Source organism: Oenanthe melanoleuca, chromosome 17 (assembly GCF_029582105.1).
Source record: "Oenanthe melanoleuca isolate GR-GAL-2019-014 chromosome 17, OMel1.0, whole genome shotgun sequence".
In the NCBI taxonomy this organism is placed as follows: Eukaryota; Metazoa; Chordata; class Aves; order Passeriformes; family Muscicapidae; genus Oenanthe; species Oenanthe melanoleuca.
Window position 1 is genome coordinate 579,919 of NC_079350.1, and position 27,246 is coordinate 607,164.

The following is a 27,246-nucleotide window of genomic DNA, read 5'->3' on the forward strand; positions in this document are numbered from 1 at the left end:
CAGGAAGTTAATGTTCTCAGAGCAAGTAAGATCTCAAACCCCATAAATCCTAATGTTTAATACGTTAACGATATAGAGATAAGTATTTAATTTTGCTTTATGCATGACAGAGAAGCCAATGACAAATAGCACTGAGTAATATTTATGAGTTCCATGCCTGAAGGAATAATAAGCACCTTAAATTATTGTAAATTCCAACAAGGCACATACATTGAAGGCTTTATAAAACTTTATACTCTATGTATGTTAACTACCACATTGTTCTTACCATAGTTCAGCGTTTGGTGTTTCCAGCTGCTGTGATTACAAAGCAGCATCTTCCCAAGCTGAAACAATCAGTGGGAATGTATCTAAATGCCCTTCTTGATATTGTTCTGGCCTCTAGGTCCCAGATATGTCCTGAAAAGTGCCATGAAAAGGGCAATAACAAAATTTATTGCAATGCTAAGCAAGTAGCATATGGTTACTAAGTGTCTATAATGGCTAGAAACAAAATAGGGTTCATCTTTCCTTCTTCTCTTTCATTATTTGAATATTAACTTTACATGCCAGCTTTGCTGACCAGCATTTCCTGAGCTTGCTGAAGAGCAGCTGGAGAAAGGAACTTCACACATCCAGGTGCACAGCAGCAATTTCTACATGAATCTTACACCTGCTCAGCAATGCAGAATGAAGAGCTGTGGGGACAGAAGATGGACTTTAGCAAAAGAAATCTGTAGGAAGCCACTTCATTTCTTGGATTTTCAAGTGCACCTGGGCTCAGAAGAAGTCACAGGTGTACATGGAGGCATCAATTCCTCTGGGTGAATTTGGGCCTGATAATGGTGGCAAAATGAAGATGCCTTGGTAGGTAAGGAGATACTCACAGATATATGTGAGAGAAGATGACAGCCTGGTGTAAAATGATAGAGTCACCAACTCATCATCAACACTAACTGTCTGCTGCAAGACTTAAGAGTTGGGGGGCATGTGGGCAGGTCCCCACATCGGCTCAGTGCCAGAGCAATGTGCTGAGAAGGAGCCCAGCAGTGGCTCAAAGGTGTGACCCATCAGGTGTGAGCTGAGGAGGAGCCCAGCAGTGGCTCAGTAAAGCTGACAATGTTCAGATGTGTGACCCATCAGGTGTGGGTCGCTGGGGAGCTTGCAAGGGGCCGAAGCTGCTGGGATTCCCTGCCCTTGGGCAGAGTCACTGGAACATTTCCCTCTCCTTTGAACAGCCATGGGTGAAGCCGTGGGCTGAGCTGGTCAAGGCTGAGCAGCTCAGAGAATGCCAAGTCTGCTGTTGTTTTCTGAGGCTGAGCGTGGGGACTCCCTGGCAGGGTGTGGGAACCTAGGGCTTGATATCAGGGCAATAAATCCACATTTGGGGCCTTTGTCTACCACTGTGGAAGATCAGCTTCATGGTTTAGACAGTTTTTGCTAGCGTTCATTCAGGAAAAATGAATAAAAAAACATAAACTATTTGGTTTGCTGGAAGTGTTGCAACAAGATTTTTGAAAACATATTTCAGAACTTTGCTTCATAAGGGTATGGGGCACTCTTGGCTTTCTGCACTGTTTTACCAGAATGCTCTGAGGACCCTCCAGCCTCTGCTAGAATGGCTAAGTCGCCTGAATGTGGAGGAGGGTTTTTAAGTGCTTGGAGGAGGGGTGACCAAGCAAGGCTTAAATCCTCCGAGTACTTCTCTACTCTTCAAACTACTGAAGGCATTTCTCTGCGAGGAGAATTTTCCTTCACTCCCAAACAAGTATTGCAAGAGATTATTTAGAACACTGCTGTTGGTGCCTTCAAGCACTAAGCCTGATTAAGTCTCTCTCATGTCTTGGGGGACTGCACATGTTTGCTTTCAGGAGGATGGCAAAGTCAGCACTGCCAGGAGATCCATGTCAATGTGTGAGGTACCTCTGCAGTAGAAATGACAGCCAGAAATTGGTAGCTGGTGCTTATAATTTAGACCCAGGAAGCTAAGATTGACATTTGCTGGCAGCACGTTTGTTGTGGTTAAATATCTTTTTTCTTTAGCCCATGAAAAATACTCACACAAGAATTACTTGATCCACAGCAGAAGAATAGGATTAGCATCAGGAAGAGGTGTCTGGTGGCAGCCTCAATAGTCCAAGCTTCCCTCCCTGAATGGGATTCATTCTTCCCCAGCCGAGCGGTGGGAAGTTCTTGCTCCTGCAGGAAAGTGCAGGGAGGGCTGCTGCAGTGTTGTTTTTTGCTCTCATGTTTTGCCCTTTTGCAGGGGTCAAGAGTTCTTCCATAACACTCGCTCCAGGCTAGAGGTCTCAGCATAAGAAGCCTGCTTGGCACATCCTCTCAGAAAGGGTTTTGTCCGTGGGCTGGTGGAGCCCTCATGAAATGCTTGTCAGCCCAGCACTGTTTGTTTATTCCAGGTTCACTGGAAGGAGACCTTCCTTCCCTCTCCAGCCTGGCCTGGCTCCGTGTTTCACACATTTTCTTAGCCCAGCCTGTCTCAGTAAGGTCTGTGCCCCAGCCAGGCTGGCACTGGCACAGGAGCCAGAGCGAGGGTGCTGCCCAGAGTGGGACAGGCTGGGGAGGAGCTGCTGGGGGATCTGAGTGCCAGACAATGGACGAATCCTCAGCGGGTCATTGTCACCCCTGCCAGCGAGAGCAGGTTCCTCGCCCTCGCATCAAGGACAAAAGTCTTTTCTCCAACCCTTTATTGGCTGTCACAAAGCTGGCTGGTGCAGCTGGGATCAGCCCCCCAGCTGATCCCTCTCTCCCCGCCCTGGGCCATTCCTCCAGCTCAGCTGGGGTCACCCCGACAATGGGGAGCTGCTCTGCTGTGCCACGGGATGTGGGGCTGCAGCCTGGACAGAGAGCACGTGTGTATCCTCCCCCTGGATGTGCAGGGCCTCGATACCTCTTTGTCTGCTCTGCTTCATTACAGGGTAAAGTGGAAGAAGGGAAGATGCCCCTGCCTAGAAATACAGATGCATTGTGACACAAAAAGGATGAGAAAGGCACAGTGAGCTGTGAGCCTCTTCCCAGCTCAGCACAGGAGTGATGCAGGAGCAGGGTGCCCTCCACCAAGCAAAGCCTGTTTCATGTTCAGGTAGCAGGCTGCCTACTGGAAGGTGTCAGGAGAATCTGGCTGTTCCTCTGGCAGGTTGCTCTCCATGCAGGAGGGAACTGGCAGGTCTGAGCAACCTGCACCAGACAAGCCACCAGAAAACCGTGATCAGAGAGTAGTACTGCTCTGTTTTCCTGTGTTGGAACTTTGCTTCCCCAATGTGTTTGATGTAGGTGCCCTGAAAACATAGAATAATTTTTTCCACTCTCTGTGTTTTTGTGGTTACCTTTTCCCCAGCTTGGAAGCCAGCAAGCAGATCCCAGCATGTCCATTTGCTACTACCCACTTGTGCCTCAGCAAGACATAGCACAACCTGTGCTTGTCTCATTAGGACCTAACCTGGTTACTGCTTCCCAGCATTTACCTAGTGAGCCTTACAGAAAATCACTGCCTTGTCTCCTCATTTCCATAAAGCTACTGCTACCAAGAGCATCACAGCAGCTGGCTGCTTTTCCCACACTTCATCATATGTGATGACTAAACTGCATTTATTCTGCATATCCATCTAAGCAACTGCCTGTGTTCACACCTGCACTGAACACCAAAGGGACAATGCCTAGTGGTATGGGTTAAATAAAAGTATGCCCTTGCCAGATCACCACCAAGGAGGTGGAAAAAGGTCAAAACTGCAGTGGTGCCTTCCCCTTCTCCCTGCTGTTATGACTGTTATTAAACCTTCGATGCAAAGAGCAGCAGAGGCTGATAGGCATCCTGAAGGAGATGATTTAACTTGTATTTACCTATGCATATAAACCAGGCTTGAGACAACACAGGCACCTAACATTAAAGAAATGAATGGCTCTTAGTTCATCTATTATTATGGAATAATGTATTCCCTGATTTTTCAGGTGTCATTTGATTATTGATAGTTATTGTGTTCTATCTGCATATCAGTGCTTGTACTCCCTCTGCAAAAGACACTCACCTGGGAGCCTGTGGAAATCCAATACATATTCAGGATTCAAAACAATTCCTGCCTGATGTATTCAAACATAGCAGCAGAATTTCATCACCTACCTCACCACCAAATTCTTTTCAGATCTTATCTTTTCCAGTCATAAGCTAAAAAAGATGCATGATACAATATCCTAGCAGTGCTGCAGGGGATGTGACTCCACCAGTAATTTGTGAGATAGATGTTGGGAGTGCCCCTAACTAAAACTGTTTGAGGATAAAATTACTGAGCACAGTGCTGAAATGGTGCATCACCCACTGGCCTGGTCCAGGATTTCCAGGGGGCTTCTAGGAACTACATGCCAAAGTGCTACTAATATCAATGGGAATTTTGTCTCTAATTCAGTTGCCTGAAACCAAACTAATCCTTCCCATAACGTTTCTTTCAGGTTTTGAATGGTGATTACATCAGAAATCCTATGGACTTTGATCATAACAGACAACATTTGTTTTGATGTGGTAGAGCTTTGATAGCCACATCAACATGAAATCAAAATAAAAGAAAAATTTGGAGATTTGTATCAGTTTACCACGGCATCTATTCGTAAAAATTTCTGAAAGAATTGGTGCATGTGTGATATTTATGTACAATCTGAGAAGCACAAGCCAGGGCACCAAGTTCTGATGCAAAACTGAGGTGTTGTTAATGACAAAAAAACTTAAGCACTCCCATAGTATTAACTATGACACCTGTGAACCCCTGTTCCAGACCAGACTGGGGGTCCAGGAGTTGCCATGTCCTTCACTTGCCACCACAGGTGATAACATGAGTATTTTTAACAGAGACAAGAAAGCTGGTTTCTGACAGAACATCACCAACATGGGCTGTGAATTGGGACTTGCTGAATTCTGGTTGCTGGTTCCTTAGAGAAGGACAGGATCTCTGTTTCCATCCCCAGAGCAGGAGTGCAGGGACAAAGTGCTGGAGAGACCCTGTGCCCTGAGGAACCCAGTCCTGCCCTCCACCAGCACCCAGAGAATTGGCCACAGGGGCACTGAAGGCATTTTGCATCACTGGGGGGGGAAGATTTCCCTTTTGTCAGCCACAGTGTTTGTACAGGAAAGACCTGCATGACTGATTGGAAGGAAAGAATATTTATACCTTACGTATTGGAGAAATGGTTTGGGAGCATCCTTGGGAGAATCCTTGTGAAACCTTGCTCTGAAATGCTGCCAAGGGCAGTGGCTGTGTTGGTGTTGCCGTGTCAAAGGCAGTTTTGAGGAGCACCCTCTCCCCATGCAGCATGTGACTCTGGCACATAGAGTGGGGCATTTTCTGCCAGTGGGACACAGCAGATTCTGTCACTAATGCTGCCTTTAATGCAATTATCAGTGCAGGAGTGCCAGCTTTTCCTCCCCCTGGGCATTTCCTGGAACTGGCAGTGTGGCAGTGGTGCTCATAGGTGGAGCAATGGGGCACCTTGTCTGAGCACGCCTTACCTGGAGAGCCTCTCACCCTCCTGGACATGTGTGTGCACTGAGCTTCTATTTTATCTCTCTGGCTTTTGTTGATTGCAGCATGTATCCTCGACTCACACTCCTCTGCACTCTGTGTCATTCAAACCAGGCTCTCCTCAGCCTGCTGCTGTCACCCAGGACATATCTGTGAATCTGCCCACCTCAGGGATGATGCTCATCATTTAACATCATCTTGTGCTTCCCTTCATGCTTCATTTTTCACGCTCTTAGCAGCTATAGCAAGTCTGAAAAGTAAATGATGAGAAGCCTGAAGTATGCAAGGAATGACTATTTGATTCTCCTGCAACACTGGGAAAGAAAAGCCACAAACACCTTTGAATTTTCACATATATAAGATCTTGTTCGTGCCGCACCCATGCTGGGCTCAGAATCACAAAACATGCCAACTTGTATCTATAGGAAAATCAGAACAGGTACCTGGAATATAATGAAGTTTTGCAAGAGCACTTTTGAGGAAAAATAGGTCTTATGCAGATATTCCTAATTTTAATTAAGAAATAGAAAATAAAATAAAATTTGCATAGAAATGTCATGCCAGGTAAACTTTGTATTTACTTTTCAGTTGTATTGAAATAGCAATGTTCTCATTGTATTTTCATTTATAAAAGCTTTAATCAGTCATATGTGCATTTGGTTCAATAAATTCAGACTTTTTTTCCAGTGCTCAGAAAGTTAGCTTTCCATTCTAGTCTGCTACATTTTTTTCTACAATAAAAAAGTCCTTTTTTCTCCAGTGTTATCAAGTTTGATAAAGCAAAATAACGGTGATTAATAAAATACTACCTTTGCTTTGACTAAACCTATTTGGGTTTATTGCCTTATTCTGTAGAGGTTTGTTTTTCTTCTTGCAATTGTTATTTTTGGTACAGAAGCACAAATACTCCGGCCTTGCAGAGCAGCTCCAGCTGTCAGAGACTCTCTGCTCTGGCAGCTGACTGAGGCAAGGAGCAGCTCTGCCTTCCCTGTGCCCCTGGCATGGCTCCTTTGGGACTGGGAGAGCAGAATAATGCAGGGAGAGGCAGCACTGGGACAAAGCAAGGACTAGCAAGGCTGGCTGGGCTTGTCATGGGGCAGGACAGATGTGAAGTCCTGCTCATCTATAGAGGGGCTGTGGTGTCTTGGCTCTTCAGAGTACCCCTTCTAACAGCTGAATGCTGCTACTTAGTGCTTTTAGAAGATTAGAAAAGTACAGAGTTCTTTATTAGAAGCTGAAAATTACTGGATGCAGTAATAGGTCTGGTGTGGAAGTTTGAATAACAGTTTGAACATGCGAATGAATTAAGGTTCAGAAATTTACTGTGATGCCCTCAGGGGCATGTCTTTGCAGTAGCTCTGTGTAGAGATAAGCAAGGTTCCATGAGAATCAATTCCTGCTTTCTGTAGCTACAGTAATTTGGGCTAATTAGGGCAGGCTGAGCACCACCCTGTTGCTGAACAGAGAGCTGTGTATAAATTCAAAATAACTAAGCTGTCAACTTCAGTGAGTTCCTCATCCAAAAGACCTCACTTGCAATCACCTGTGGAAAAAACCTACTTGCACAGACAGGCCATCCTCAGAGCATCCCAAGCCACGAAAAGAACGTTTCAGCTCTGGAGAAGATGCAATGCTTGGAGCTCCCTGCCAAAGTGCCCTGGAGTTATCTGCAGGGTGCCAGGCTGGTGAGCTCTGCCAGCCTGGTGGCTGGGCTGCCTCGGAAGGGCAGAGACAAACCCAGTGCCCTGCCCATCTGCTCTGCCCTGCTCCGAGCCCAGCAGAGCCTGGCCGGGTTTCCAGCAGTCCCTACACGGTGAGAGGTGGGGCCGGCCAATGCTGCCCCCTTCCTTGCCCTGCCCAGCCCGAGCAGTGCCCCAGGCTGCCTGAATCACCTCAGCAGCACCGGTTGTTTGCTTTGGGAAGAGTCAGCTCCTCAGTGCCTGTCTCTGCTCCAGCTCTGCTCGGCTGAAGTGATGAAACCTGCGCAGAACCAGCCTGACGCTGCTGCTGTGCACAGGATTCTGACAAAGCTGCCAGGTATGTGGAAGGGCTAGGCTGTGCTCACATGCTCCAAAAGCAGTTAAGAAACCTGAAAACACAGCACAATCTGATGTAAACAAACAAGTTCTGCATATTCTCCTTTCCCAAATATTCAGGAGTCTTTAAAGGATTGGGTGTGTAATTGAAAGTAGCCGAAGGCAGCTCTGTGCTGTGCTAGCAGCGCTTACGCGGCCGATCACCCCAAGTTTCACTTGGCAGCCTGACAGGGCTGCGCTTTTCACATGGGTGAACAGCTTTCTGACAAAGCACCACAGCCTGAACAGCCCTGAAACTGCATTGTCTTCTTCCATGGACTCTGATCTCAACAGCCTGGAAGAGAAATTTTCCTTTCTTTGCTCCAGCCTTGCCACCAGGTCACTTGCCTGAAAAAGCAGCCTCCAGCACCAGGAACCTCTGACCTCTTGAATCTCACTTGCATTTTCACAAGAGAGAGTCCCTTGTATTCTGCCCAGTCCTCACCGAGCTCCTCTGGAGACACAGCTCCTAATGTCAAGGGATCCTGGTGTCAGGAAAAGATCTGAACCTTCTGTATTGGATTTTGGAAGACCACTGATGAGAAAATGTGACACTTGCAAGGGATGTAATTGTTCTGAGAAACGAGAAGGAGTTGGTGCTGCAAACCCAGAGGAAGAAGCTGCAGGGAGCAGGGCTGGCTCCAGAAGACAGCTGGGCTTCCTTGCACACCATGACCCACACTTCTTCCTCTTATGGACCAGAGAGGAAAATCATTCCAGGAAAGAAAGAAAGAGAATTCAGTATGTTACAAGTTAATGAACAAGCTGTGAGGTAGGGGGCAAGATGAGCCTCTTACAATTCTGCACTGAGGGAACAGAGAAACTTCTCCTTTCCACCATGGCGGCTCAATAGTGCTCTTAAATTCACTGCATTTCCCATCTTTTGAGATAAAGTCCCACTTCTGATGACTTTGTTCCATGCTAAAAATAACTCTTTTTTAAACTGAAATATGACAAGATAAACAGAAAACTCCACAACATGGGCAGACACTACATGATACTAGAATCTGATAAGTTTTTCTAGTATCATTGTTTTCATTCATGTATATGCTATTTCCTTCCTACTTGCATAACAAAAATATGTGAAAGCACTAGAGTGCTCCTGAGAGCTCCATCCTAGGGAAACAATTTGAGGTGCTGAGCTGAGCCAGCAAGAGCAATTCTCCTGACTAAATCAATAAGGAGCCATCATTAAAAAAAAAAAAAAAGTTGAAAAGAAAAAGTAGTAGTATCTCTAAAAGTAGTAGTATCTCTTCACATAATTGATTTCTGTTGTTTTGTGGGATAAAAGATACTTTTTTCACTCATCACTCTTACTAGGGACATGAAAGTCCACCTACAATACAAATCACGTTGTTTACCAAAACCACAACCAAGTGCATTTCTGGTTGCTTCTGCAGCAAGCTTTGATGTCAAGTGGCATTCTCAGCATGGAGACAAATTTATTTATTCATTAATTTAATAAATTCAATAAACCAACCAGCACACAGACTTATTCTTTACAAGTAATTAGAATGTATTACAAGCATACAAATGTGCCTAAGATTGAGAACTTGGGTTATAATCTAATGAAAATATTGTCACTGAATTAATTTCCTATGTGGTGCCAGACTCACAGAATAAAAAGTATATTGAAAGTCTTCAGAGACCTACTGTCAACAGCCCAGCACTACCTCTATTTTAAGCAGGAGAAGATTAGATTTCAAAAGCCTGTTCTTTTTCATGCATGTTCTAGTTCTTAGAGGAATCTGCTGTACTTAAAAGGACTCATGAAAGTTTCAGAAATTAAGAAAGTTAAGAAAGAGGATTTTTGCTCCAAATATAATTAAAATTAGTACTTTATTATTAATCACTTATCTATTACTCAAAATATATTTATTTATTAGGTTTTTTATGGTGCTATTGATTTATTATTAGCCATTAGTCATTAAAAATGCATTGGTCTCACAGAAGTGGAGTTCAGCTGTCAGCTTACCGGGCTCCAGGCAGTTGTTCCTCCCTGTGCCGAGCTGCAATCCTGGCAGCTGAGCTTGCAATCGAAGATTGAGGTGGGTCCGACTCCTGTGGCTGTGATCTTTGCCAGCCCTGCACAGCACCAGCCCCGCTGGTACCAGTCCTTGTCCAACCATCCATTTCACACTCGCTGAGACTGTAATTTACGTATGTCTTGCAAAGGGACTGTTGGTGCAGCAGTGAGGAGAGAGGTATTTTAAGAACAGGACGTGTGATGTCACTAACACAAACCCTTCGCAAGCCGGGACAGACACGGGCTCCTGGCTGCTGCTCCAGGAGCAGCTGCTTGGAGTGCCGAGTCGGGCACAGGAACCACAGCTGGCACAGGAACCACAGCTGGCACAGCGGTTCCGGCTCTGAGATGGCACATGAAGCACAGCTGGAACACGAACCACAGCTGGGCCAGCGGTTCCGGCTCTGCGCTCTGATCAGACACAGACACGCGCGCAGAGCTCCAGCCCCGCTGCAGCCGCATCCCTGCAGCATCCCCGGGGCTGCCGGCCCATAGCACTTTGCCTTCCAACACACCTCCGTTCTCTCTGCTGCTGCACAGCCTGGGGGCTCCTCCCTCCGTATAGAAGTGAAAAAAGAGTTTAAGTTATCCAGGGCTATGTAATTAATTGTTTTTAGTCAGATGTATTTTGCCTGCTCCGGTACGCAGCAGGCTTCCACCGCTGCGTCCTGTGAGAAAGATGCTTGCCACTGGGAGGATAATTACCTGTTTTCTCCTCTCAGCCCTAAAACAAAAGGTTTCCGCATGGTGCTGAAGTGTAAAGAAAGATCAAGGGAATGCTTGGGGTTCCCTGCGAGCACTTGAGTGCAAGGCTTATCAGCGGCTCCTTATCCTTATCTAATCTGACAACACAGGTGTGAGGGGATGCCCCAGCTGGGACGGATCTCGGTAACCTGATCAGCAGTAACTCATTGTGGGCTGCTGGACACCAGTTTACCCTCACCACCTGAACAAAGGAACGAATTAAGCCTGCCCGAGAGGTGCTGGTAGCCGCTGGGGACCTTGGCTGTGCACAACTCCCAACCCCTGCACAGCCCCTGACGTGCTCCCATGGGGAGAGAGAGGCATCACAGACAGGGTGCTCAGAAGGAAAAGGTATTTCATATCCCTTGTTCCTCATTTTAATAATACAGATGACTCACTGTGAAACGTCTTCCAAAAACCCCAAAGCTTTGTGACCCACATCCTTGCTGCAGTGGTAGAGCCAGAGCAGCAGCCTGTGCTTTTCATTGCTCTGGGGAAAGGTCCCTGTCCCATGGCTGGGGCAAAGAAGTTCATGGCTGAAAGGGTCAGTGTCTGGCTACAGGCAGGGTCAGAAAGTAGAGAGGTGCTCTAACCAAGCTCAACCAAAATGCCATGAAGAGAGGTGGACATCAGTGCATGCTCAATTCTGCTCCTCTGCCTCCCTCACCTTCCTCATTTCCAGCTCCCCTTGTGAGCTCCCTGGGCCCCACCACCTAAGGGGAGGAGGCAGCATGCCAAAACAGTGCCTTGAGCACTGAACTGAAGCAGCAAGAGAGATAAAAATTGGGGAAGAATTGTGTTGAGCTCCAAATAAGGTTGATTGTTTATTCCCGAAATCGTATTAGAGGTGGAAAGCTGTAAGGAACCCTTCAGTGCCCTACCTTTTTCTACAGTAAGTTGAATGGAAAAGTGGCTCTACTCTGACAAAACCAGGTGAATTCTATCTAAGCCTGTTTAAAAGTAAAGTATCACAGCATGTGGAAAGATTTGTTTGGAAGGGGAGGTACACAGAAGCACATGACAATGACAAAAGTCTGTCACTGATGGATGACACGAGGGGTTTGAACCAGGCTCCTGTGCTTTATGTACAGTTCCAGCCTGTCCCTCCTGTCAGCTGCATCAAAAACTTTGCTTTTATCTGCTGTCTTACAGAATTCTTTCTGCTTTGGACATCACCTGGACTATGCCAGAGTCTGATCAAACCCTCATTGGCTGCTGCTCCTAGGAACTAGCTCTACCCTGTCTGCCAGTCAGGCACAAGGGATAGCAAGAGGATTTTGGAGCCAGCAGATGTTGTGATAGATCCCTGCACGGTTCCCTGTGGATACAGCATCCCATAGGCTTACAAAAATATCTCTTCACTTCCACACTTTGGTTAAAGATGAGAGAATGTGGTGCCCTCCTGCTAACTAAAGGTCAAGATACTGGTAGTGTAAATGCAGGTGGCAAAGACTCTACCATCATTAAGTGCAGTGAAACATGCATTGCTCTAGTTCGTGCTGTGCTTTACATAATTCTCCACTTTTATTTTCTTTGCAGTTTGGGATGCAGTTTGGTCATGTCCAGCTGCAAGAGCCACATTGACCTGTCTGACAAAAACATCCGACCCTGGCCAGGGCTGGTGAAAGCCAGCAGAGCAGTGCAAGGAGCTGCAGGCCAAGGGGATGTACAGATCATTTCTGAATTTAAGGTCTTCCCACATACAACTGACTCCATGCTATCACTTTATCCAAGTGATTCATATTTAGTTCTCAAAGTATGAGAAAAACCAGATGAAGCTGCAAATGGTGGCTGTGGCTTTGACAAATACTGCAGGCCAAATTCATTAGTAAGCTTTCAGAGAGAATTGTTTAATTTTCCCATCATAAGTAAACAAAGAAATAGCATTTCTATCACCTCATTTCAGAATGTACCTGCTGGTTCTGGGGCTAATTATCATGTTCTTTCTGTGATGGAAAATAGCCCTACAGCATCTTAACTGCAAAATTTGGTTTTCAGGAAAGAACGGTTTTCTGAGGACATAAAAATGTTTTTCATTCTTACTGAGTAATTGGTTTATATTTGAGTATAAATAAATGAGAAGCAAGTATGCCATCTATTTCATAGCATTCGATGTACAATCATTTATACAGTGGGGCCATACTCATAATAATTCTTTTATGTTATTAAAATTACTGATAAAACACTAGACATTCATTTGTTACACCACTTCCAAGTGCACGGGAGGATGAACAAATGTGTTTTCATTATAAGAGGTAATAATAATTAAGAGTGACAGAACCTTATCCTCAGGATCTGCCTCCCAGCAGCAGTTTGGCTGATAAAGAACCAGAAGTTAAGATAAGGCAGCAATTATTAAGACAAATCTTTTGAAGGGCTGTTTGAACTCCTGTGTCCAGCAGATAATCTGATTTTCCAAGGTGCTGGGAGGCGGGGGAGGCTGCATGGGGAGCAGTACCCAGGTGCACCTTCAGCCCCTTGCACCGGCATTTTCACCTCCAGCCATTCCCCCTCTCCTGCTTTTGTTTGCTACAGCTGTGGCACATAAATCAGTCTCCATTCTGTCTCACTGACACCAAAGAGAAACGGAGCATAAACAATGCACAACACCAAGTCCCAAATGTATTCATCTTTTTTTCTTTTTCCTCCCTTTTTTTGTGATCCCTTTCACCTATTTTTGAGGGAGATTCAAAAATAGCTACGGGCAACTCTAATTCTTCCTTCATAAATATTAGATGCACACAGAGCATGAATATTTGAGTAGCTAATTCTGACTTAGGTGAATCCAATTGCTAATGGCAATTCATTTTTCCTCAGTGACATTCCACCAATAACCAGTGTGAGTGGGACAGGATGATGCAGTTTGGAGCTGGAAAGCGAAAGGGAATGAAATGAGAAGCAAAACTGCTTTATTGATTTAGTCCTCAGGTGGGACTTAGGGCAGTGCCTCCTCCCTTAGCTTGGGGAGAGTTTGAGCAGGGAGATCTGTGCTCAGCAGTTACATGTGGATCTTGAGGAACTAAACAGGGGGAGAACTTTTAAACTGATTTTTATTATGTCACTGAGATACCTCCTCTTGCTGTGTTGTGCCCTTTGTGGTGTCACCCACGATGTGCAAACTGAGAGACCCAGTGCCAGCCCAGCCCCTGGCACACACTGCCCTGCTGCTGGGCAGTGGTTCTTGGGGCTGGGGCTGGCCTGCTCCCCAAGCAGGTGAGGCCAAGGGCTACAGGGTTGTGCTGAACTGGCACGGGCTGTGGGAACGGGGCTGTGCCTTTGGTGATACTGGGTCATCTGTAAAACTGCATGCTTTGATTTTTATTAGAAAATTGACATTGTGACTTGATGTCCAAGGCATAGAAAAGAAATGTTGTGTGAACCTAGGGAATAGAAATGAGTAATCAGATGTGACCAGACCAAACCTCAGCTGAGGTTCCATGTTTATGTTTACACGGCCCAAGAGACACCAGCAAGTATCTATCATTTTATACTAGTCTTGAATTTGCCATTACTGTATGGATACTTTATAATTCACAGTTAATTCTTGCACACTTCTGTGCTTTAGCATGAGGCTGCCCTTGCATGTGCATTGCACAGGGAAGATCACACTGGGTCTTTGAAGTGCCCCCAGAGCAGCTCCTCTGCCAGGGCTGGGTTTGGGCTGACTCCTGTGCCCAGCCAGCCAGAGGAGCCAGCACGTGTCACAGTCTGTCCCCATCCTGCAGAACAGCTCTCAGCCCTCAGGGGCCAAAAAGCACAGCAAAAGAGCCTCTGCCACCACTTTGCTGTGTCCCTCCCCAGGCAGCCTGGGCTCCCATTCCACAGCTCTGAACCGTGGAGGCAGTGCTCAGCTGTCCCTGTCCCTGTCCCTGTCCCTGTCCTTGTCCCTCTCCTGCTCCTGTCCCTGTCCTGTTCCTGTCCCTGTCCCTGTCCCTGTGCTGTCCTTGTCCCTGTCCTGCTCCTGTCCCTGTCCTGTCCAGAGCACTGCTGCCAGCCCCAGGACACAGAGGACACACTCTCAGTCTGCAAAAGCAAGGAAAGAACTGCACACTGAGAGAAATTCCTGCTTAGTTTACAGGTTGCTTTTATTTACAAATATACTGAAGTGTAATCTCTCTCTTTTTTTCCTTTTTCTGTTTTTGTTTAGACTCTGTGTGTGTGTGTGTATGTGCAAGTGCACATGGGAAGGAACATGATGCATGAGAAACTCATGGATCTTAGCTGCCAGCAATGGTGGCAGGAAAAAAAATTGAAGTGAAATGAAATTTAAAAACACTAATAAATAATTTAATAATGACAAATAATTAAATTAAAAAAATTCCAATCTACATACATTATGGTGGTTTGTTTCCAACACAGAGAGAAAGGAGCAGCGAATCTACAGTGAAAGGAGCTGGTTAAGTATGAGAGAGCACAGTCATATTTTTTACAAGTTAAACAAATTGTAACAGACAGCTACAAAATACTACATTTCGATAACATAAATACAGAATATATAAATATACAAGTAATACAGCCATACACAGCTAAAAAATAGGGTGTTCACCTAAAAACAGAGTTCCCAATGCAAAGTATCTGGCAGCCCCTTCACAGCTGCTGCTGCACAGAGCCAGAGCGCACCGAGCCAAGGTGATCCAGGGGAACATCCATCAGCGTGGTCTCAGAGGAGCAGGACCGAGTTCCAAGCCCACCAAAGCCACAAGACTTCAGCAAGCAAATGCCCAAGGTGTCCCCAAGCCAGCAGCAGGGGTGCCTGCAGCCCTGGCCTCGTGGCTGCCCCGTGAGCCCCGCCCAGAGAAGGGGCTGTGCAGGGAGCTGAGTGCCCGGGAGCAGCCCCTGGCCCCAGATCCGCGGGGTGGGTTGGGCAGGGGGCTGTGTAAAGCAGGGTCTCAAGCACTGAGACTCTGGGTACTGCAGCTCCCACAGCCCTGCTGGGCTTCAGCTGCCTCTGCCCTGTCACTGCTGTGACCCAGCTCCAGCTCCTGAGAATCCTTCCCTGCCTCGTGGTTCTGCTGTTCATTGCTAGTGACTTTCAGGGAGAACCAGAGCTCCTGTGACAGGCTCACAGAGGTGCTCTGGTGAACCCCAGCTTGCAGCATCCCAGCAGCACCCAGAGCTGGGCTCACTGGAGCTCCTGGGCAGTGCCTTGGGAAACACCTCTGACCCTTGAGGGGACTGGGAGGAGTCCTGAGCACAGCAGGAAGAGGAAAGTGGGTTCACTCATCTCTGGAGGGTTTGCTGGCACGAAGGACCTTCCCCATAGCATGATGCACAGCGAGGTGCTGAGCAGTGACCCTTCAAAGGACCAGGTCATGATCATCTGAGCTCTGCAGGGTGCGTTTGAAAAATCCACTGTGCAGCCTACACGAGCCACATCTCAGGCATGGTTAGCTGTCACTGGGCCGAGTGATCTGGATGGTTTTGATGACAGAGTTGAAAGAAGAAAAGGAGATCAAAATGCCCAGGATGATGTTTCAATATCATCAAACACCACCATTTATTTACAGCAAGTAATTGTCTTCAATACTGTGACTGTGAAAGGTGTGCTGCCAGTGCCAGGGCTTGCCCCAGAGTGCAGAGGTGAGTGGGGTCTGGACAGCAGCACCCAGCTGGAGCTGTGCCCTCAGCAGCCAAGGGCAGTGCTGCTGCCTGGCCAGAGCCCAGCTGGGACCAGCCCCAGGCACTCAGGGACCCTCCCTGGCACTCAGAGACCCTCCCAGGCACTCAGAGACCCTCCCTGGCACTCAGAGACCCTTCCAGGCACTCAGAGACCCTCCCTGGGCCCTGGGAACTCTCTGCCACCCTAACTCACCTGCAGCTGCACAAGAAGGACTGCTGAGTTCGTACCCAGCGTATCCATCCCGGCCTCATAATCACCTTTTTTATACATTATTGAGCACACTGGAACCTAATCAATCATCTTTTACTTAATTGCATCTTGTCACCACTTTAGCTGCACATGTATTCCTTGATTAGCCAAAACAATATGATGGAAACACTGTGAAGAGCTCACTTGATGCATTTGTGTTAGAGAGGGGTTAATTTCCTAGGGAAAATGATCACTGTAAGGTGCATGTAATAAACTGCTGTCATGACCTCTGGCCTTCGAGCTCCCATATGTGCAATCATTGTTTGTGGTTTCCGTGGAAGTGCCAGATGCTAAGAATTTTTGGCAAGAGTTTATCAATTTGACTCGATGTAAGATATTACTGTGATATGGCCCATTAAACATTTTACTGTCACCTGATTGGGGACATTCCCTTGACAACAGAAGAGCAAAGCAGAAATCAAAGAGGTCAGAGGTTGCTGTATAATCTTTTACTGCAAGGTCCCAGGTTAAAACCACAATGATCACACTCCAGTAGGGTAATTTATTCCACAAAAAGAAAGTGACATTTATTTTACTTTAATGAACTTTGGCCTTTGCCAGCTATCACGGGCCCACTGGAAATCCTTGCCTATGCATTCCTTCCCTGGACCAGCAGTGGCCCACCATGGCATGGAGAACGTTACACCTGCCAAGGGCCTGAATGTGTGAGTGGATGTGGCTCCAAAGGTGGCAGAACATGGGGCAGCAAACAGCTAAGGCATCATCATACGACACACCAGGGGAGAGGAGAGAGTATGTACAAGCATGAAAGAAAAAGGTGGCAAACAGTCATCCAAAAAATCAACAAAGAATTATGCTTCAGCTATAAAATGGGAGGTCTGATTTTTTTCCTTGGAGATGGATTATTTTTCACCCATCCCAGATGCAGAGGTAGAGTTGGGACAAGGCTGTTCTCCAAACTGTAGGTCACATTATAGTTCTCATACAAGTCCCTGTAAACACCAAAAATGCCATTTTGATCCTGCCACTAACGAGCTCTGAAGCAAGGCTGTGCCTGTGTGAGGAGTCTACAAACGGGTGTGTCTGAGAGGTTTTCCTATGACTGTGAAGTAGCACAGCAGAGGGGAGAGGAGGGAAATGATGAATCCATTGAGATGGGTAGTGACAAATGATAAATGTTTACATGAGCCATATGAAACCTGCTTGCTTCTGCCCTGCAAGAAGGGAGGATCACCTGAGTTCTTTATAGATGTTTGCTATCATGCAGAGAGAAAGGAAAATGTTATTTATTTTGGTACCCAAGGAAAGTGGAAAATGCTTGAACTGGATGGGTAAGAAAAGAAAATAATTTCACATTCAAAATATATCCAGGGGCTCACAGCACTCAGTCAAAACCACATCCTTGCCAGAAAGCAGGGAATGGTCACTAGGCAAAGCACAGGGACACAACAGCCAAACCTTCCTGGGGACAGCAGTGACACAGACAGGGACAGGAACAGGGACAGGAACAGGGACAGGGACAGGGACAGGACAGGGACACGAACACGGACACGGACACGGACACAGACACGGACAGGAAAAGACAGGGACAGGAAAAGGGACAGGACAGGGACAGGAACAGGGACAGGGACAGGGACAGGACAGGGACAGGACATGGACACAGACATGGACACAGACACGGACAGGAAAAGACATGGACAGGGACAGGGACAGGGACAGGGACAGGGACAGGGACAGGGACAGGGACAGGAGCGTCCCCTGCAGAGCCACCAGCGCCACCCTGAGTGAGGCTGTGTGCGGCATACGGACACATGGACAGACAGACAGACAGAGATACAGACACAGACACAGACACACAGACACGCGGACAGACACACAGACACACAGATATAGACACACACACACAGACACAGACACACAGACATACAGACTGACAGACACACACACACACACACACATATGTAGAGCCTCATCCATGGTGCTCTCGTCATCTCAGGAGTGAGAACCTGTGCACTTACCCTGCAGATAAAACTTGGCTTTCTCAAGAAACCTCCACCATGCTCAGTCCACACTTCCATGCTGGGGGAAATTGGCATTTTTCTCCTGGACCCCTCATGGTGTCCTTGCCAGCCGTGCCTCTGAGCAGGGGTTCTGAGAGATGGGGGTGCCAGCTGGGCTCCCTGAGGCTGCCCCAGTCCCCCAGCAGGGCTGCTCCCTCCCCAGGGGCTGAGGCTGCAGGCTCTGCTCTGGCCTCTCCCTCCATGTGACACTCCCAGAAGGTGCCAAGCCCCACGGGGACACTGCCATGCTGGCCTGGTACCAGTCCTCAGCCTGGGGGAGTTAGATTAACCAAAGCTTTGGACTTGTTTTTCAGCTATTATGGTCAATATATTAAAGGTATTTATTTAAGAAAGTGCCTATCCTGCCAATCTTTCCCCATGAACTCTATTTTGAACACACCCTATAATTACTGATATTACCCTGGCAAATATTCCCCGTGAAGTTTTCTCTACTGAGAGCCATGACTGTACTTGTCTGCCTCTCCACATTATATTTATCACCAGGCAATATTTATAGCTATACTATTATTATTTAGGGTATATTATGCCCTACAAAGATCTCTATGCCATACACTCCGAGTTCAGCGTGGGGGCTCAGCTGGGCCATCCCTTTGGCCAGTGTTCTTGCAGCACTCACACTGACCAGCAGCTGGCACCTCACCAGCAGCCCTGGCACTGGGCAGGCTCTGGGAACATTTCAGCCCAACATACCTGAACTTCCTATCATCATTTCTTTCATAGTCTCCTGTTCTTGGCTGGTGCACATTTCAGGACTCCTGGTGTTTCAGGCTAGAACTGTGCATCCTTGATTCTTGCTGAGGCAAGGCAACTAAAGGAGTGCTTAATTATTCCAGATGGACAATAGAGAACAGCACATTTATGCCTCATGCAAAACAAATAAACAGAACAGAATGAAAAGCACTTGTTTGCCAATCATGGTCTAGACTTGAAATTTGGCACTGCAATACTTACAAACAAATGTAAATGTTTTTAATCTCACACTTCAGAAAAAAATTAAATAAATCTGTCTTGTAAGCACCTTTAGTTTTAATTATTTAAGATCAATACTAACCTAAATGCCTCTGCCCCTAACATGCATCTCCTCTCCAGGGTCATAGACCTTTCTTACTCTGAAATCACTGGCTTTCTCCACAAATACTGTTAACCAGTTTCCTCAGTATCATATGCATAAGGGCTATAAACTAATGAGCAGATCGAGGTTATGTAGAAAAAAGTGTAGAAAGGAAACAAATGTTGAACGTCACATTTACATTAACTTCTCACAGTTCAAATGGCAATTTATCCACAACATAGTATGAATCATGCAGTAAGAAAAGGAGGAATCTCCAGTTTCTTTGATTTATTTGTCATATGGTTGTCTGATGTCAGTATCAGTGGCTAAAAAAAAAAAAAAAGTTTAGACATCCAAAAGAAAGGAGGAGAGAGAGGAGGAAAAGGTCTAGCTTTCCACAAAATCCATTTCCTTTAAGATGATGAGCTCAAACCAAACCAGATCAAAGGCTGAGGATGAGCAGGTTCTTCTGTTCCTTCCGTGCTTGTCTCGTGGTCTGGCGCCAGCTGGGAACCAAGGGGACGGGTCGGGTGGATGTGTTTTGTCTCTCTATATATGTATGTATGCAGGTATTAAAATGTATTACATACATACACATATATGCAAACAGAGACAGTCTTCCTAAAAAAAGGCTCTTTGCAGTCCAGAGGCAGCAGAGTCACTGTGAAGGAAGAGCTGGGCAACATATGGCTGTAGAGTCTGCACTGGAAACATCCCGGGCTGAGCAACGCCGGCACTGGGCTTCCTTTATTTTCATGAGGCGAAATAGGAGCTCTGCATAGAGTACAGCCTGTCAATGGGATTTCCTACTCTAGCCTGCATGGAGTTAACTTCGGAAGAGGCAAGAAAACAGTCGCTCAAGCTAGTTAAAGAGGTATCACTGTCGATATCATGAAAAATGGAGTCGTTTCCTGCAAATGAAAGCAGACGTTAGGCTGGGTGCTGCTCAGTGCTGCTGGCTGCAGCCAACAGAGCACTCTGCTCTGTGCCACACCTCAACACTCTGCCTCTGAGGGCCTGGCTACAAGGACAGCTTGAAATCAGCCCACAGGGTCAGCTGGCAGCAGCGTGCCCAAACCGGCCGGGATTGCATTTCAATTTCCATCACAGCACAAAACAGAGCCTTGGCTGCCAGCGGTAGCAAACAGGGCTGGGGAGGAGCAGGAGCAGGAGCAGGAGCAGGAGCAGGAGCAGGGCCCCAGCTTCTCCAGGGCTCTGGCACCCTGGGAGCACCAGGACTGTCAGCGTGCTGGGACCAGACACCAAGTGCCATGGCAGGAAACAGGGTCTGAGAGACATCACCATACTGCTCTTCACATACACACAGGGTAAAGGTTCTACCAGTGTGACAGGACCCAGGAAGAGACCCAGCTTCCCTGGCCTCAGTGAGCTACAGCTGTAAACATGCTCTCCTTTCAGAAAATTCCACTCTATAAGGGCTGATTTGGAACAGCACCTTTTATTTCCCTTAGCAACTAAGATTTCAGCTTACTTCAACACAGGTTGGTACCAGAAAAAGCTCTAGCTCAGGTCCTGGGGGCTCTGTGAAAGTGTTAGTCTGGTTCTTTTTCCTCACACGCTCGTTGGAGAGGGCTTTGTGCCATCCCCTGCACCCCTTTGGGAGCACAGAACCTGCTTCCCCAGGAGTTTTACTCAGATAGCCAAGCCAACAAAACCACCTAATGGCACTCCATGTGTCCTCAGCTCCTTACAGGACCTCCCAAACTTCCTGGGGTGCACCATGGACTTGTCTCAGTAGCAAAAGCAGTGACACAGACCCAAGGCAGTTTCCTGTTGGCCTGTGCACGCTGTGCTCAGGACAGTGATGCGCATTGAGCCTCTAGAGTGAAGTGCTCCTGGTCAGCAGAAGGGAGTCTGAAACAGGCCAGAGAATCACAGTCTGAAAAATCCTCTGACATTCTTTTTAAATGCCACACTGCAATAGTCCAGAATCAATAACTGAGCATTTAGTGCTTGTGCATTTGATGTGTGGTCAAGCAATGGTGAAAGCAAACCGTCATCTTGATTTGGGACAGAGAATAAAACTATGCAGGTGAAATGTCCTGTGGTAACCCATCTCTTAGTAGCTCAAGAACTGTTCTTTAACAAATCCACGCATCCAATCTGAGTGGTCTTACAGGGCTGCTTATTCATTTTGTAATGAATAGATTACTTCTCTTTATTGAAGGCACTTTTTCCTCAAAGCTTCTAAGAAAAAAGGAAAAATTTGTGAGGGAGCTAGAATTTGGTACTGTTTATTTTTCAGCGTCTTGGACAGTGGTTTAAAAAGTGGAGCTTGGAGAGGTGATATTGCTTGCTTATCATTTATCAGAATTATACTGTGAAATAGTTTTGAAATGTGTCCAGAGCTTAAGACAAGCTCTGTTCTACACCCTTACGTGTACAAGAAAATACACACATAAAACTGACTGGTACACATTCCCTGGTACAAATCCCAGAAAAAATATTCTAAAAGCCAGTAAAGCTGCTGCCCCTGAGGCGTGTGATCCAGCACACGGACCCAGCTACCTGGGATGTGGCAGAATGAGGCATGCCTTACCATAGGGGTTCATGTGGTCGCCTGGCATTTGTGGAGGTGTAAGACCCTGCTGAAATGGGTCTGTGCCATAACTGCTTTGCTCCATTGCTACAATCTGCTGCTGTGGTGGTGCAAGTGGTGTGTAAGATGTCATCATCCCTTCCATTCGGTTGGACATTACTTCTGCAAAGCAAGGAGGAGGCACAGTTACTGCTGGGATCAGGGCAGAGCCAGAGCCAACCATGGGCCCTAGCAAACGCAGTCAGGGGTATCCTGTCAGTCAGAAAAAGTTCGCAGGTTTTGTCCTGGTGTAGAACCCTGAGCAATAAGCTGAAAGGCTTGTAATTTCTGACTACCTAACTTCTGGAGCTCCTAGGTCCTGGATCCTATCCTCCCAAAGTCTGTGTGCTCTGTGTGTCAGCCCAGTTATTCTCTGACTTCTGCTGGTCCCAGTTTTTCTGATCTGGGTAAAGAGGAAGATTTGAGGCTGCAAGGTTTTGGGATCTGGAGTGCCCAGGGAGCAGCAGAGCCAGTTCCAGTGCCTCTGTGCAGACACTGTGGGGCACAGGAGGGGCTCTGCTGCCTGCCTGGGGCAGTGCTGCTGGTGCCTGTGCAGGCTCCCAGTTCAGCACTGAGCCCCTTACTGCAGAAAACAAACTGCAGGATCTGTCTGGAGCAAGCCCCTGGAGATTTCCTCCAGTGCAAACACCTCCATGTTTCACATTTCCACCAGAAATGAGGTAACAGCTTTTGTGTGAGCAGCTCTGGGCTCTGATCCCACCAGGAGAGCTCGGGGTAATCTGGGTTGGGCACTCAGGGACACCTTTGTGTCCTTCTTATGGCACAGGTCAGCACAGACCTGTCTGTGCCCCCTAAATTCAGGAATAGCACTTCCACACAACTGCAGAGTCTTTCTCTCTCACTTTGCTTTCTCACAAACCCCCTACCTTGTCCTAGTCGCTGCGAGTTCTGCTGCTCCTGCTGCTGTTGGTGCCTTCGTGCCAGCTTTTTCATCTGAAAAAAGCAGAAGAGAACAATCCCATGGCTCCAAATGCAACCACTTTGTTTCCTTACAAAGCTCTCTGCAAACATCAGTTAACACAGACCATTTATACCTACGCACACACAATTTCAATTCTAAGCTTAAACATTTCAGTTTCCAGTTCAGATTTGCATGCAAAATGTACTCCCAACCCTGAGCTTCTTTGAGCACATGAATTTAATGTCTGTGTTTGGGAGTTGCCTTTGTAGTGTGGGTGCAGAAAGCAGAGCAGCAGAGCTCAGCCATGGGACTGCAGTGTGAGCCCGTGCTGGGCACAGCCTGCATTTGGCTTTTGGGAGGTGACAAACAGCCTACCTTTGCTCTTTGGTTTTGGAACCAGACCTGGACGACTCGCACGCTGAGCCCCGTTTCAGCTGCCAACGTTTCTCTGACCTGCAGGAGGAAATGCTTAATGATGCAATTTTTCGTAAGTTAAAAAAACCCCCAAAAAACACTAATCAGTTTTGTTAGGAGGAACATTTGTGCTTACAACAAAAATTGCATGTATGGAATTACTTCTAAAAATGAATCATATTTTTGCATAGTGTTGTCAAATACTATGATAGTGCACTATTACTAGTGCACCCTGATGGTGCTGCCAGTTCTGTAACTACTGAACAAAGAGTCTCAGCTGGGGAAAATTACTCTAAATTTTCCCATAGAGGACTTCTGTGCAGAAGGAGCACTCTGCTCTTGCCCCAGGAGATCTGCTATTGCCCCAGGAAGGGGAAGGCTGTCTGGGCTGTGGTGTCAGGGCTGGCTCAGTCCCTGCTGAAGCACCCACCTTTCTGCAGGGCTTAGAGGAGACCTCAAAGGAAGCTTTGAAGGCTCGTCTCTGCTGGGTGGTGAGTATTGTCCGTGGTCGTTTGGGCCTTCTGGGGTCCTTCCCATCATCGCTTCCTTTTCCTTGGGTTACTTGGCCTTTGGTGGGCTTAACATCTCCATCTTCATCATCACTCTTGACTGGTGAAAGAAGGATATATAATTTCACTTGTTCCACCAAGAGAACAGAGTGTTTGAGAACTGCTCTTCAGTCACCTGGTTCAGCTATTGTGTCATGGTTATTTGAATAGCTTAAGCAGCTGTGGGCAGGAAGAGACTATCTTAGATCTGTGTGCTCTGCCTAAATCAAATGCAACAAAAGCATAAAAATGTTTTCAATTTTCAGTTGAGGACGTGGGATGGAAACTTGGAATATGCTTCAGTATTTCCAGGCATCAGGCATAGAGAGACTTTGTGCCCTTCCAGCACCCCTTGGTCCTGCTCACCTGTGCTCACCTGTGCTCACCTGCTCCAATCTCACCACCAAATAAACACCTTTACCTTCACAGCTGAGCTCCAGCTTCTCCTGAAGCGTTATCTGCAGACAGGTGCTACTGCCTGCACTGCTATGGCAGAAGAGCAGCATCCAGTGAGTACCACACAGTATCTCAGAGCACATCTACCCAAATGCAGTGCAGATCCCAGTTACTGAATACTGCTTTGAATGTTTTGAAGCTCCAGAGATAATACTGAATATCACCTTTGCCATCTCATTTCCACTTCCCACAGAAAATATCAGTCTTCCTCTGTGCATTAAAATGTGTCTGTATGTACAAGCACAAAATTCTCTTTTTCAGTAAATACATACAAGTATCTATGTGCTTGTATAGACCAAAGAGATTCTTTGTATTTTCTATAATTAAATTCTGAATACTCATACAATCTAGTGATATTACATGTGTTAGTATATTGTCCTGGGAAATCTCAAGCACAGTGGCAAATGTTGAGGGGTAAATACACATTTTGTTGAGAAAATCAACTTTTCAACTCAGCATATTTTATTTGACCAGACTACTGATTTTTCTTCCAGCAAACACTATCACATTATTATAGGAACTTCAACATGAAGAAACACACTGAAATTTTTTATATACTGAAAGACTTTGGGGAATCAACAAATTAGACTTTAATTTGTTTTAGGGTCTGATTATTATGCACCTAGCAGTCTAATCACCTTTTACTTTAATAAGCATCTTTGGCCTAATGATTAAAGAGAAGTTCAGTCATTTTAATAACCACGACATTATTAACTTTCCAGCATGCCATTTCTAAGGAAAGGTTTGTGAGGATTAATACTGCTCATTGGAGAGTTACTTTTGTGTCCAGTGGATAAATATTTGATTGAAGCAGCACACATTCTCAGCCAGGGCTTTGCAGATCGTGTGCTCTCACACAGACCCCTGGGAGATCAGTGTTTTCACTGTGCTAGACAATGGGAGACAAAGAACTTGTTTAATTTGTCAGCTTGTTTTTCAGGTTTGGGTTTGACTAACAGAGAATAATGAGGGGAAAAAAGCATCTCCAGGAGTAAGAAACTCCCCTTTGTGCCAAAGGGAAATGAAATTGAAACCAAGACTGGTTTGTGCTCCCTGCTCAGTGCAAACCACAAGGCAGATCTGCCGAGGAGGAGCCAGCCCTGCTCCAAGCTGGTGCCCAAGGCAGCTGCCCCTGGCCGTGGGTGAGGACAGCACTGGGGAAGTGCCTGTGCCAGCCCAGCGTGGGGACAGCTCCACACCAGCTGGGCAGGGTCTTTGGTGGGCACCAGGGGGGTCACGGGGGGGTCACTGGAACTGGGGGGGGAGATGTGCTGGTGGTCAAGGAGGAAACACATGTTCACCAAGAGCCTGGAGAGATTTACTGAGCAGAGCACCCAGGGTCCTGCAATGGCAGCATGACAATTACTGGGACACTGCTCCAAGAATGGCCCTGTCCCACACAATGCTGCCTCTGCAGAGACCTTTGACTTGAGGCATTCCTGATGTGGAAATACAAATTTTAGCAGTGTGGAGAACGTGACTTTCAGATTAGAGATTAAGGAAAATTTCTGCTGCCCGTTGGCATGGAGTAACACATTTTCCCATAAACCACAGGCAACCATGTTATTTGTACATGTAATGGAACAGTAACTGTTGATTTTGTCACATATTTTCTTGGGAAACAAGTGTGAGATTATGATGGCACAAACCCACATCTCAGTTACTTTCAGATTCTCTTCAGTACTTCTATGTTGCACTTGCAATCCTTCTTAAAGGTACTATTTGTAATTGCAAGAGAGATTCCTCTCAAAATTCATATTATTGCTGTGCCCATTTCCCTAGCTTAGTGCTGAAATTGTATGTGCAGAAGAACCCCTGAAAATAAGTGAAGTGGCTGGAAGAACGCCTATGGAGACCAGTGTACTGATGCCTCACTTGAGTGAGACCTGGGGTGGCTAAAGTCAGTCTGATTCATGCTTTATGATCTTACAGAAAAACACTTCAATGAAAGAAAAAAGATTTTGTCTTTTACGAAGCACGAAGTTAAGGAAGGGAGTCAGGTTAGGGAAAGCAGACTGTCAGTAGGAATGTTTTCAGCTGTGCCTGCAAATTTGCATAGGTGGCACATGCATATAGATGAAGTGAAAATGGATGTACTTTTCTGTAGGAAAGCTCTACAGACTCACGCAGCTTTTCCAGTCAGAGCAGGGGTGGGGAAAGCTCACCTGAGTCTGAGTCGTCTGGGCTGACCGAGCTCAACAAGTCCTTCTCTTTCTCATAGTCACTTTTGCAGAGCAGCTGCCCTTCCTTGAGGACAAACTCGTCGCCTTTCCTCAGCTGGCGCTCGCACACGCAGCAGCAGAAGCAGCTCAGGTGGTACACGCACTCCAGGGCGCGCATCACGAACTCCGTCGGCGCGATCTTCTCCATGCAGCCGCTGCACTTGGCGGCGAACAGCCTGCGGGAAAAGGCAGCGGAGTGAGGGGAGAATCGGCGGGGAAAGGCAGCGGAGTCAGGGGAGCATCAGCGAGGAAAAGGCAGCAGAGTCAGTGGAGAATCGGCGGGGAAAGGCAGCAGAGTCAGGCAAGCATCAGACTGTGACCTGCGTGGGTGTGCATGCAGAGATGTCTGCAAATGGATCACACTGCACACGGATCACACTGCACACAGATCTCAATCCCTTTGGTTTTGCAATTCCCTAAATCATCCTTCCTGGGCAAAGCCCACTAAGATCTGTCCTTATCTCAGTGGGATTTTTTTTTCCTTTTCAAAATGAGAAACAAACGGGAGATCCCAAAGTTGTTAATTGCTTAAACCCAAATGTATTTTAGTTCACCTTTGAGAGGAAGGACCAGACCAGCTCATGCTCTGTTTTATACAGGGTCTCTGGTTTCAGCACTTAAGCCCTACTCTGAACAGATTTCATGACTTTCCATTTTTGGTATTGTCTGTCTCTGAGGAGGCTGATAAACCCAGAAATGAGCAAGAAAACTTTGTGCTTTTGCTGAAGCAAAGTCAGCACTTGCATATACACACATGATTGTACACATGCAATC

General features: G+C 46.6%; 1 protein-coding gene across 1 annotated transcript in view; it reads right to left on the reverse strand.

The window, feature by feature from the left end:
* Positions 1-16,407: 16,407 nt before the first annotated feature.
* LMX1B (LIM homeobox transcription factor 1 beta) overlaps positions 16,408-27,246 on the reverse strand; it is an 85,532-nt gene continuing 74,693 nt past the window's right edge. The window contains exons 3-8 of the mRNA XM_056505035.1: positions 26,416-26,648; positions 23,677-23,855; positions 23,208-23,285; positions 22,798-22,864; positions 21,872-22,033; positions 16,408-20,222 (exon numbers count right to left, since the gene is read on the reverse strand). Coding sequence (XP_056361010.1) covers positions 20,065-20,222; positions 21,872-22,033; positions 22,798-22,864; positions 23,208-23,285; positions 23,677-23,855; positions 26,416-26,648 — 877 coding nt within the window. The 3' untranslated portion in view covers positions 16,408-20,064. The remainder of the gene's footprint in view (positions 20,223-21,871; positions 22,034-22,797; positions 22,865-23,207; positions 23,286-23,676; positions 23,856-26,415; positions 26,649-27,246) is intronic.